We start from the raw sequence: 12,215 nt of genomic DNA on the forward strand, positions 1-12,215 counted from the left end.
AGAGGGGCTGTGGGGGCTGTGAGCGGCTCTCGGCGCCCCGGCCCCGCCCGGCCCCGCCCGCCCGGCGGCCCCAGCCCGGCGCTGCCGCTGCTGCCCGGCCATGGCGGACCCCGCCGAGTGCAGCATCAAGGTGATGTGCCGCTTCCGGCCCCTCAACGAGGCCGAGATCCTCCGCGGCGACAAATTCATCCCCAAATTCAAGGGCGACGAGACCGTGGTCATCGGGGTGAGTCTGCCGCATCCTCCTTCTTCTTCTTCTCCTCCTCCTCCTCCCGCATCCCTCCCGCGCGCGGGCGGCGCGAGCATCGCCATCCCCCGCCGGGGACACGGCATCGCTCCCCGCCGTCCCACCGCCCGCGGGGGACCCCCAAATCCCCCCCTCCGCCGTGTGTCCCCCCCACCCCGGCCATTGTTCCCGCTGCGGCGGAGGGGGGGGGGATGCAGAAGGATGGATGCGCTCCCCGCGCCCCCCCGGCGGGGCTGCCCCCCGCCCACCCGGTGAGGGGTCCGGGTTCCCCCGGGGGTCTCCGGGCAGGGCCGGGGGCGCGGGGGCTCGGCGGGCTCGGGCGCTGATGTCATGCCGGGCACTGGGCATGCTCGGCTGGGGCGGCCCCCGCGCTCCGCCGCGCCCCTGCGGCAGCGCCGGCGGCGGAGTTACCCCAGCCCCGGGACCCTCAGCCCCGGGGTCCTCACCTCCGGGACTCCCATCCCCGGGATGCTCATCCCTGGGGTTCCCATCCCCGGGGTCCTCACCTCCGGGACTCCCATCCCCGGGATGCTCATCCCCGGCACCCCCATCCCCGGGGTCCTCATCCCCGGCACCCCCATCCCCTGGATGCTCGTCCCGGGGTCCTCATCCCCGGCACCCCCATGGCCAGGACCCTCACCCCCGGGACCGTCACCCCCGGCATCCCCATCCCTGGGATGCTCATCCCTGGATTTTTCATCCCTGGGACCCCCATGACCGGCACCCTCATCCCCAGGATCCCCGATCCCCGAAATCCTCATCCCCGGCACCCCCATCCCCGGCACCCCCATCCCTGGATCCCCATTCCCGCGGCTGCGGGAGCGCTCCGTGGCCGCAGCGCATCCCCGAGCGGGCGGTGCTGGCGGGTCCTCGCCGATCATCCCGGGGGGGGACGCGACCCAAGTTTTGTCATCGCGTCCGAAAGGATCCAATGGCCCGAATCTCGAGGGTCCCTCTGCCCGCAGCGCCCTCCCCGCGCTCTGCGGGGGCTCGCGTGTTCCCAAGGGTTCATTTAGAGGGAACAAAGGGTGCGGGATGTGGCTCCTTCCCCGGGGCTGATTTCATCAGCGCTTCCCTTTCCCTCCCCGCGGCTGGAGCCCCCCAAAAACGGGTCCCTGGGAGGGGTTGATCTCGGGAACCCGCCGGTGCTGGTTTTGGAGGGGGGGCACGGACAGCGCCGGGTGCCTGAACTCAGATTTTTGGTTTGCCTTGTGCTTGGTGCTTTATTTCACGTATTGGTCCTCTGTGGTTAAACCGATAACGTGTTCCACACCAGACAACGATAAAGAGCTCTTAAAAGTAATTGTCAGTGCAAGATTTGTTAAAATTCTTCTTAAAACCTTGAGTTTGTGAGAAACTCCTCCCGTGAAAGTTGCAGAACAGTTGCAAGGGAAAAATGAGTCGATCCAGGACACAAACGGTTATTACCTTGTTTTCTTATTCTTTTATGTAATTTATAGAAATGTTCCCCCCGTAGCCAAATTAATTGTCTTTCTTTGAAGGTTAAAGCTGTACCACCCCCAGCAGCCTGTTAACAATAGAATAATCAAATTGGTTATCAATCTTGGTCAGCAGGGGAGGGCTGGATTTGGCCAGCAAATATCAGGAACGAAAATGTAACTGTAGCACGGTCATTTGGGTGTTTAAAAAAAACAAATGTCAGCAAATTCCTCTCCCCCCCTTAAACAAATAAACCCTCAGACATATTAAAACCAGATTAAAATACATTACTGTAAATCCTTTAGCAGGGGCTGTGTTCTTAAGAGAAATGGAGTTTGGAATTCTCTTTTCCCCACTTATAATGTATCTTTTTCCATAAAGTATCTGTTGTCTGTAGAAAACAGTTACTAAGATGCTCTGGAAGAGGTTTTTTGTTTCTTGCTGACAGGAGAGAATTCCTTTGGTAAAGGGAAAAGGGAAAAATAACAGCAACTGTTAATTTCCTACCACTGAAGTTTAAAAAAAATAGAGAGAAACAAGCAAAGCACGTGCATTTATTGATATAAATATTTATTTTATATATATATATTCAGGTTGGCAGGTTTGAGGGGGTTATTTTTGCTGTCTTGGAAATCAGAGGCTTAGAGTTTCTTTCCCAGGGCAAGGTTTTAGGTGCACATTTTAATCACCTCCACCAGTGCAGTATGTCCTCAAATCCAGATTCTGCTTTCCAGAGAGAGAGAGGAACCAACCAGCTGGGGCTCTGGGGGGATCCTTGGAGGTTTGTAGGTGTAAGTGAACATGAAAATCTCTCTCTGTATTCTTTGTCCTCTTTATTTGCAGCACTGAGCTCGTTGGGCTTTGGTGTAACTTGATCCCCAGTGGATTCCACTGCAGCATGAGTAGGAAATGCTACTTGTAATTCTCATTTACTGGTTTTAAGGAGCTGCTTCCCTCCAACAAATAATGCCTGGCAGGGGAAGGAATCCTGATTCTGGTGGAAAGCACTACCAGAGTAGACCTCCTCTTAGAAAAGCAGGGGTTTAGACTTCAAAACCTCTTAGAAATGTTATATAAAGTACAAACAAACCAGAACCAAACACTTCTTTTTTTGTGTTTTACTATAGCACTTGAAAACACTGCAATGCAGCTTTTATTTTTGATTCATATGTTGGAAAGAAAAGGGTTCTGTTGAAATTTAAAAGAACCCAAACCAAACCACCAACCCCTCCCAGAGGAATTGTGTCACCACCTAAGAAAAAAATAAAATAGAAATGATTTAAAGGAAACATCTTTTTTTTTTCCCCTGACTAGTAAGCCTGAATAAATTTACTTCTTCCCAGCAAACAATTGTGGGGAAAATACCTTTTTTTTCTTTTTTTTTTCTTTTTTTTTTTCCTGAACTTCCCACTGTCATCTCCCATTATACTTCCCTGGGGCCATAAGCAGATTTGCCAGCAAAAAACTGAAGGTTGGATGATATTTCTGAAATCAGACTGGGTGGTGTTTCTGAAAACGAGCAGCAGTGGAGGGAGTTTAACCACTTAGGCGTGAGTTTGCCTTTCAGGCCGTGACTAAAACTGCATCTCTGTGATGCCTGGGGTTGTGGGGGTCAGAGCTCCTCCTCAGGGAATTCCCAGGGCAATGTCACCCCCCTTGGAGTTGGGATTTGACCCCGTGTTTTATGCCCTGGCCCCTTCCATCCATCCATCCCATCCCTGTGTGCTTTGCTCTCGTGTGGAACATCACAAGCCTCACCTTCAGCTTTCCTTTGGTTAAATCAGACAAAAACCCTCTGTGTTTTGATTCTGCTTCAAAGTTTAGGCTATAAAGAGCCTCTCAGATGGATCTCACCTTTAACCAGGGCAGGGAAAGGCGAGGGGGGTAAATCCAGCCCTTTCCTTTGCGCTTGGCTGCCCAGCAGAGTCCCCAGACTGCAGCTTCATTTTATCTCTATCTCTGCAACCTCAAGGTGACTCTCTGATTGATTGTGTTGGCTGACACACCTAAAAACGTATTTTCCTAGCTGGCTTCCTTCTCGTGGGCTCGTTGGAGAGCGTGGAGCTGTTTGCTGGAGTGAGCAGTGGGGATAATCCATCGTGGTTTTGTTGTGTTCATCCCTGTTCCTCCCAGGGCTTTCAGTCCTGAGCACCTGCAAAGGAAGGATGGAAAGAAGCCCAGGTGCTCCCCAGGAGGGTGCTTTCTGCTTTATGTTTATGGGAGAGAATAATTCCAGCCCTGTTGTAAAATATTTAGGAGTTAGTTGTGAGGAGATGATGTTTTCACCCTCCTTTTTCTTTTTAAGTCCGGAGCGACCACTTCCTTTGAGTGCAGGGTGATTTTTTCCAGGCTGTTAGGAAGGAGAACATCCAAAAGGCAGCTCGTGTTGTTACCAGGAAAGGGATAAAAGACTCTTCATTGTGGCTGTCAGCTGCTTTGGGCGCTGCAGTGGCAGGGAATGTGTAAAGCAGGGAATGTGTAAAGCAGGGAATGTGTAAAGCCCGGCTTAGCGGGAGCTGCTGAGCTCTGCAGATCCCGGTGTCAGGCACAGGCAGAGCCTTTCCCAGCCCCTCAGTGCCCACCCCGATGGGCTCCTGCCCGTGGGAAATCCAGCAGAGAGCCGGATCAGCGGGAGGATCCCCCAGGATTGAGCTTTACTCTCACGGGGGAAATTCTGTTGTCTCATCCGTGAAATATTCCACATAAATAACTAATGTGCCTCAAACCAAACAAGCAGACTCATCACCTGATACTCTGCCTTGGTCACTGCTGTTCTGCAGTGTCATGTTCCATGAAAGGAATTCCTGTGCAGGGCTAAGAGGTGGATTTGATGATCCTTGTGGGTCCCTCCCAACTCAGAATATTCCCTGAGAGAAAGGAAAACAAAGATTGATGGCTGATTCCCTTGCAGTGGGTGGGGTGGAAGCTGAGCAAGGTTGTGGTTTTTTTTTCTTTTGGAATGTCTTGTGGAGAGATTCTCCCTTATTTCCATCCTTAAAATACCTGGATATGTTTTAGCTTTTCTTTCATATGTGCCAGTGAAGTCAGCAGAGTCTGTGCTAATAAAAAAGCATGTTCTTAATGTGCTTTTAAATCCCTCCTGTACAGAGATCTCTAGTGCTGTCAAGCAGTTGTCACTCTGGGGTTAAGACAGACCTAAAAAAAGAGAAATTTATCCCTGTGATAATAGATAAATGGCTAGTAAAGAAAATAAAAATTAAACTACCAGCCTGTGCTGCTGGGCTTTTTTCCTGGTGCTTTTGACAACAGCCAAGCTTCCATCTCTCCCACAAAATGCACAGCCCCTCTGCTTGGGGAGGATTTGTTCGTGGTGGATCTATAAATACCTTTTATCAAAGCTCCTGCTGGATGGAAGATGTGAAGATGTGACTTCTGTCGTGGTGTGAAAGCTGTCAGGGGATACACAGAGTGCTGTTCTCCCAGCAGATCCCTTAGCCTGGGAAGCTGATCCCTGCTTTGTCTCCCGGAATCTTTGGTGTGTTTTCCAGCTCTTCTTTCCCAGAGAGGGCTGAGGGAGTTTTTTTTGTGAAGGGCTGGTGTGGGATACAACACCTGGCACGGCTGAGCACAGCATTTCTCTGGAATCCTGGGGTCTGAAGACACCAGAGCTGCCAAACACCTTTGTGGGAGCTGCTGCTGCTTTCAGAAGTGTCTCAAACCTTCCCAGAGCCCGAGATTTTCCTGCCCAAAGCTGCTGCCTTGGCTGAGCAGAGCCAGGACGTGCTGTGCTCATCCCCCCGTGGCTGTGGGTGATGCTGCTTTCAGGTCAGACCATTTCCAGAGCAGCAGCAGCAGCAGCAGCACAAGACTGACAGAGCTGGCACTTGGTATTTTGTTTTTTGGTTTTTTTTTTTTGGAGGGGGTGATTTTTCTCAGTAGGTGCCTCAGGAAGAAGCAGGAGCCTGTAGATCGTGACGTGTTGCTGTTCACTTGGGAAAGAACAGGATGATTCCACTGGCTTTTCTGTGCCTTGCAGGAAAAACTGTTTCATTTACTCCTGAAAACTGGTGTGGCCATTCAGGGAGCTATTTTCCTAAGGTGCTTCACATACACTTTCAGGAGCTTGGGAGGAGGTTAAAATCCTGGGATGGGGTGGACATTGATGAGGTGACTGGCACAGGAGTGCCTTGGTTCTGTTTTTACAGTGTGTTGGCTAAAGGATGAAACAGTTCTGGAGCTCATTATCAAGAAATGCATTTATTTCTTGGCACAGCAAGACTCCCATAAAGCACAGAAGCAAATGTACAATATTACACTTCCACAGTGTAAGTCAGTGGAAAAAAACCTGTCTTGATAAGGACACTTGAGCTTCTCCAAAGCCCAAACATTGTTCTTTCCCCCCCTGCCTTTGCATCTGTCCAGTTCCACAACCACAGGTATCAGGATGAGTGGCAGCTGATTCAGCTCCTGGGATTCTGTTGGCACTGAACCAATTTTTGGGAGGCAGGGATTCTTCCCATCCCATTAAGATTCCAAGCAGAATCCTTGGCTGGTTAAACACTGCTTGGAATGTTCTTGCTGGGTTTAAGCACAACCAGTCCCTCCTGTGGGGACAGAGTTGTTTTTTAGGGGGAGTTCTCTTTGGTTCCCTTCTGAATCCTCTGCTGTTTTCCCTCTGGAAAGGATGTTCTTTCAGGCTTGTCTGGAAGTGCTGAACTGGGGGGAAATTATCCATCAGGGATCAATGTGTGCTGCACTTGTGTATTGTCTTCTCTTTTCTAAAAAAGCAGTGAACTCAGGTGTGAAAACAGCTTCTATTTACTGGTGGTGGTGCTAGAAAGATGATTTACTCAAAATAAAGAGCTTGTTTTCTCACCAAAGCGATTTCCCAGTTGTGTTTTCTCGGGGCATCATTTTTTTTTTTACCTTTTCCTAATCCCACTTGGCAGTTTTTTCTCTAAAAAATACCTTCATCCTCCTCACCTCTCCTGTCAAAACCACGGATTCCTACTTAAAGCTTTGAAACCTAAAATACAGCTGATGGATTTCAACAAGATAGGCTGTCAAACAACTGGAAAATGTAGTTTCAAGCCACTCTGTGTTGTCTTTTCCCCTCTGGTACCTCCTTTTGGGCCCAGAAGGTTTAGGCATTGAGGATCTGTCCTGGAGAACCTCTTTCCAGCTTCTGGCAGTGGTTGTTCCTTCCCCTGGGATGCACCAGGGAGTGACTGGGGCTTGGATTCATTTGGTGAATGTTTGTTGAGCCTGGCACAGTCAGATTTAGGGAAGGATGAGATGCCACTCTGAAATCTTTAATATTAACATTTTTTTTCCCTGTGGTAGTTTTTTGAGGATTGGGGTTGGGGGAGGGGAAAACAGAGGAGGAAAGATGATTTAATTTAATTTTTAACTTGACTGCTGCCACCCTTGGTATTATCTCAGTGTCCTTCCTGTTATCACGAAAATGAGTCACTTAGGATTTGTCTCCTTCCAAAATTCTGTCTGGTTGCTGATGAGTTTCTGCTTAAAATCTGGCTGGTTTAGTTGAATACAAAAGTGCATTTGGAACTGTGAATGTTTTCATGAAAAGATCTCTTCTACACAAGGGGATTTGTTTGTGGTTTGTTGGGGTTTTGTTTTATTTTTTTAAATTTTTTTCATGACATCTACACCAGTCCTGTGCACTTGTGTCTGTTTTTGTTGGGTTCCTTTGAGCTTGACATGTTTTGTCTTATGGAACCCAACAAGACCAAGCACAGGAACCTCCCAAATACTTCCAGACTCTTTGTTTTCCCTTTTTTGTTGGGTTTGGTGTTGCTGAAACCTTTTGAAACCCAGGTGTAGAAGCAGAACGAGTGATTTAGAGTCGCTCAGTAACTGTCTGACACTTTCTGACTTCGACTGTGGTGTTGCCAACGTTTGTTTTTCCAGCCCCAGTGGAAGGTACACACTGGATAATGGTGCTTGGCTTTGTGAACAGGGAAAATGCCTTTATTCCATTTTACTGGATTTTGGAGTGTGAGAACATCCCATGCTTAAATAATCCCGACAAAACAAACCCAACACAGCAGCAGCAAAAAAAAACCCCCTCTACCTCAAAATATCCCAAATGGGATCCTTCAGAATCATAAAGGTGTGGAGTGGCAGCTATGGGATTCCTCATGGATTTTATTCATCTCCTGGGAAGAGCCAAGCCATTCCTATATATTTATGGCCTCTTTGGTTCTTGACTTTGCATGGGATGTCCTGGAAATGCATGTGATTGTTGTCAGGTTCCCTTTATAACATCAATAATTGGTCCTGTGACAGCTTCAGGAAATGCACATTTTCAAAGTGTGGCACAGAGTTTAACTGACACCAGGAATGGGGGATTTTTTTTCTCCCCCCCTGAGAAATGAGTATCCAGAGATAAATATTTGATAGCAGTCCTCTTGGATGTCTTTGCCAAAAATGATTCATTTTTTTTCAGTGCCTCTCTGCTAAGAGAAATTTGTCTCTGCTCCCTGTTCACGATGATGGACAGGAGGTGCTTTTGGTTGATGGAAGAGACTGTTCTGGGTCAGGGAGCAGTGGGATTCCTGCAGAACTGGGCTTGTTTTGAAGCTTTTGTTAAACATTTCAGCTGCACGAGGAGGATTCGGTGCCGAAACCACGTTTTATTACAAGTTCAATGGCCCAAAGGCTTTCAGCAACTTTTGCAGGAGGAGACATTCCTGAATTGGACATTATTGCTGTGACAGGCTGTTCCATCCTGCTGGCCCCGTGGCAGCCTCTGAGCTAAAGACCTCTGAGTTGGAGGGGTGCAAGTTGACTTTTGAAGTCACCTTGGGGCCGTGCAGGGAAGGCTGTGACACCCCAGAGTCATTGTGGCTGCTGAATTATTCCCCCACCGAGCCAAGGCTGTGCAGGAGACCGTTCTCGGAATTGGGGTAACTGGGTTAGGGAGTATTTTTAGCAAAGCTGTTACCAGAAGTCAGATTTTTCTGCAGTTGTAATCTCTTTTCCTGCCTGCCCAGCCCTCCTGCATTGCTGGGATCGCAGTATTTAGGCCAGCAGGGAGATGTGGGAATGCTGCAGCTTCTCCCAGAGCCTGGAGGTTCTGTGTTGGTCACTTGGTAATCCTCTGCTCCTCCCAGGCTTTCCTGGGGGTGCTCAGGAGCTGTTCCATGGCACACACAGTTCTCTGCACTCCCACAGCTCCGTCTTCTCCAACTGCACCAGTTAATTCCTCTCAAACACTTATTTTTATCGCTGCATAAATCACACAAATGCCACTGCTCAGCATTAACCTGTTACCCTCAAACTGCTGCCCCCATGTCATGTCTGTCCTCTGCTTCTCTCTCCCTTTACATTACTTTTTTTCCCCTGTCCCCTTTTATATTACATTTATTGTTCCCTCTCTCCTTTTATATTACTTCCCCTCCCTCCCCTTTTATCTTGCATTTTGTTTGTTTTTCTCCTCTTAAAAACCTCCCCGTATTCTTTTTTTGTATTTTCTTACCCCTTTCTGGGTCAACCCTAAATATCCACCCTGCTGTCATTTGATAAACACACTGCCTCAGTTATCCCCCACTTTAGGGTGTCTTTCACAATTTAACTTCAAAGCAAACCAGTTCAATGCTGCAAACAAATCTTAGAGCAACGTTAATCTCACTATCCAGGAGCCACATGTTCCTTCATCCTGGAGAGAAATATTTGCTTATATTGGTAAATAAGGGGATTTATTCTGCCCGTTGCTTGCTTTATGTGCAGCCCAGATTTTCAGAGTGTTATGGAGTAACCTCAGCCATAAACTTCAAACGGAGCTGTTGCCAGCAAAACCAACTTATTTTCATCTACCATATGTGATGCTGGAGCTGTAGAGCTCTGAGGAAGGGTTGCCTGGGCAGGAGCAGGAAAATGGAAGCACCTGAGGTGGTTTCATAGCCAGAATTGGTCATAGTCTATCACTTAATATGTGATTCCTGTTTTTCTTATAATTAATTATCCCCTTGTTGTGTTTCCTGATATGAGCAGGTGCCATTCCAGCAGAGGCAGTGCTGTCTGAATGTGTCATTTTAATGGAGCTCAGTAGGTTGCTTTTTTGCCTTGATGCAGCTGTAAATCTGTTAGCAGGGCTTGGATTTGGTCTGGTTTGGAGGCAGACTGTGTGCTAGAACTCAACAACTCACTGGATTTGACTTGCCAGTGACCCGAGGCATCAGCTCCTTCATCCCTGTTTGTGCTGCGGGAACACTCCTTGCTTTTCCCTGCTATTTTGTTATAGGGTTTGGAGCTTTAAATCTCAGGGATTTCTGATTTTTGAGCAGCTGCCTGTGCACGCTTCAGGCTCATTTTGAGAAAGTCATTTGGGACTCTGGGAAACACAAGAAGCCTGAAAGCTGAAGCAGCTGCCGGACGTGGGAATTCAGAGCAATTACTGTGTCCTGGAGTCCTGGAGAGAGGCACCCGCAGTGTTTAGGACCTGGAGAGCTTTGCTGTGTGTCTGCCCTGCTTTTCCAATGGGATAAATGTGTCCCTGGATGCAGGAGGCAGCACTCAGCCCCTCCAGGTCCTCCTTGCTGCACGGTGGTGTGGCTGGGAACAGTTATCCCTCCTTCCATGAACAGTTATCCCTCCTCTTAGATACAAGAGAAGGATCAGGTGGAGAGGAGATCTTGCTCATTTACCAGTGACCCCCAAGGCTGAGCTGGTTTGTGTAACAAAAACTACTTGCTTTTTATTTATTTATTTATTTATTTATTATTATTATTATTATTAAACCCTGCCATTTGGGAGTAGCTTTCAGAGGCTTTGGGATCCCGGAATTGTAAATTGGATAAGCATCGAGGATGGGGGAGATGAGACCTCGGTGGCTTCAGGATTAAGGGGTTGGTTTTTGTTTGGTTTGGCTTTTTTTTGAAGCGGTGCCAAGTGCTGAGGGTGGCTGGAGGCTGAAATCCTGCAGGTTGTGGCTTAAGAGGACGAGCAACTGCTTTATACTGATGAAAACAAAAGGTCTTAATGATTATTTGCACCCTCCTTACCTCCTGCTAATTGCCAGCCCCGGTGTGTTCCAGGTTCTGTTTGTCTCTGCTGTAGAAAAAAAATCAGAATAGGAATGATGATTTACATAAGAACAGGTCCTGTGTTTACATGACTCATTCAGCAGGTCCTTCCCTCATTTCCCCTGTCGGTGTGTCAGGAAGCAGCACCAGAACTTTCACTCATGGATACAAGTGTTGAACACCATCACTGAGCTCAGGGAATGAAGCATGGCAGGGCTGCACCCTGCTCTGAGGATTTGGGAATTGCAGAGGGAATACATCAGCATTACTAAATCTGATAATGGAATTACTGGCAGATAATTCCAGGCCCTTTCTGGATAATTTAGCAGAAAGTGGGGCTCCTCTGCTGATCTCATGGCTGTGCTGGGAGAGCTGTAATGCACTTCTAGCTGCAGGGAGAGCACAGGAGGGGGTATGAGCCAGAAAATCTATTTTGTTTTGCTCATAAAAAGCCCAAAAATGGCTAAAGAAGGTCCAGGCAGTGCAGTTGAAAAGGAAATTCTGCAGCTCTTTGTCCTTACAGAGTTCACGGAGGGTGTTTTGCTGTGTGTGCCTGGGTGTGGTGTGTTTTACCCAGCTCAATAATACCACTTTTATTCACATATATATATATATTCAGTATGTTCCTATTCAACTCTCTGAGCTGCAGTCTGTGTAGTAACACACTCAGAACCCTTTGCCAGCTGTCCAGGAAAGCCCTGCTTGTCACCACCAGTTTCTCAGTGTGGGACAAGGTGGTGTAAATATTCTTGCTGCCAAATGCAGGGCCAGGTTGGGGCCTTGGGTTTTGAACGAGATTTAAACGATTCTGAATTTCATGGTGACTGATTTCGTTTATCAGTGATGAATTAACTTATCAGAGATGCAAAAACCAGATTGTTAAATGCTCCGTTTTCCTCCTGACAACTGGTGTGGAAAAGGGAGGAAACGGTAATTCTGGCTTGTAAGGAATTTTTTTGTCCCTACTTGTCTAATCACTTTACAGGATTTTTATGAACTAGAGGTATAAATAAGAATGCCTTGACTGGGGTAGGATTGCTGAGGATTTCCAAACCAAGCTCTGCAGCACCGTGATCCCAATCCCACAAACACGTGGGTTTGACAAAGAGCATTGGGGTCTCCATTTAGCAGGTTCCTATTAAGTTTTTTTTAAAATATTATTAAAATTTATATTTTTTAAAATAATTACCTGGTCCTATTAAGGTTTTTTAAAAATATTATTAAAATTTATATATGTATTTTTAATAACTACCTGATCCCCCCATGCTTGTGCTTGAGGGAGACTCGGATGGCTGGCACCAAAAATTGTGAGGTTTGAATAAGTCAAGCAAAACTAAGAGTTCTGTTCTTTTATTAAATCCAGAGGGAATGAGGGATGGAAGGAAATCAGTGCAAGAAGCAGAAGCTGGTTGTGAGGCTGTGGATGAGGGGTGAGCAGGTTCCTCCTTACACAGAGGTAAGAGGAACAGGGAGAGAGGAACTGGGCTCCAAGTGACCAGGGTTTGTGTCTGGCTGTGCTT

General features: G+C 47.7%; 1 protein-coding gene across 1 annotated transcript in view; it reads left to right on the forward strand.

Moving 5' to 3' along the window:
- KIF5C (kinesin family member 5C) overlaps window positions 1-12,215 on the forward strand; it is a 70,820-nt gene continuing 58,605 nt past the window's right edge. Inside the window, exon 1 of the mRNA XM_064661669.1 lies at window positions 1-226. Coding sequence (XP_064517739.1) covers window positions 101-226 — 126 coding nt within the window. The 5' untranslated portion in view covers window positions 1-100. The remainder of the gene's footprint in view (window positions 227-12,215) is intronic.

This window comes from Pseudopipra pipra, chromosome 7 (assembly GCF_036250125.1).
Source record: "Pseudopipra pipra isolate bDixPip1 chromosome 7, bDixPip1.hap1, whole genome shotgun sequence".
Taxonomy (NCBI): Eukaryota; Metazoa; Chordata; class Aves; order Passeriformes; family Pipridae; genus Pseudopipra; species Pseudopipra pipra.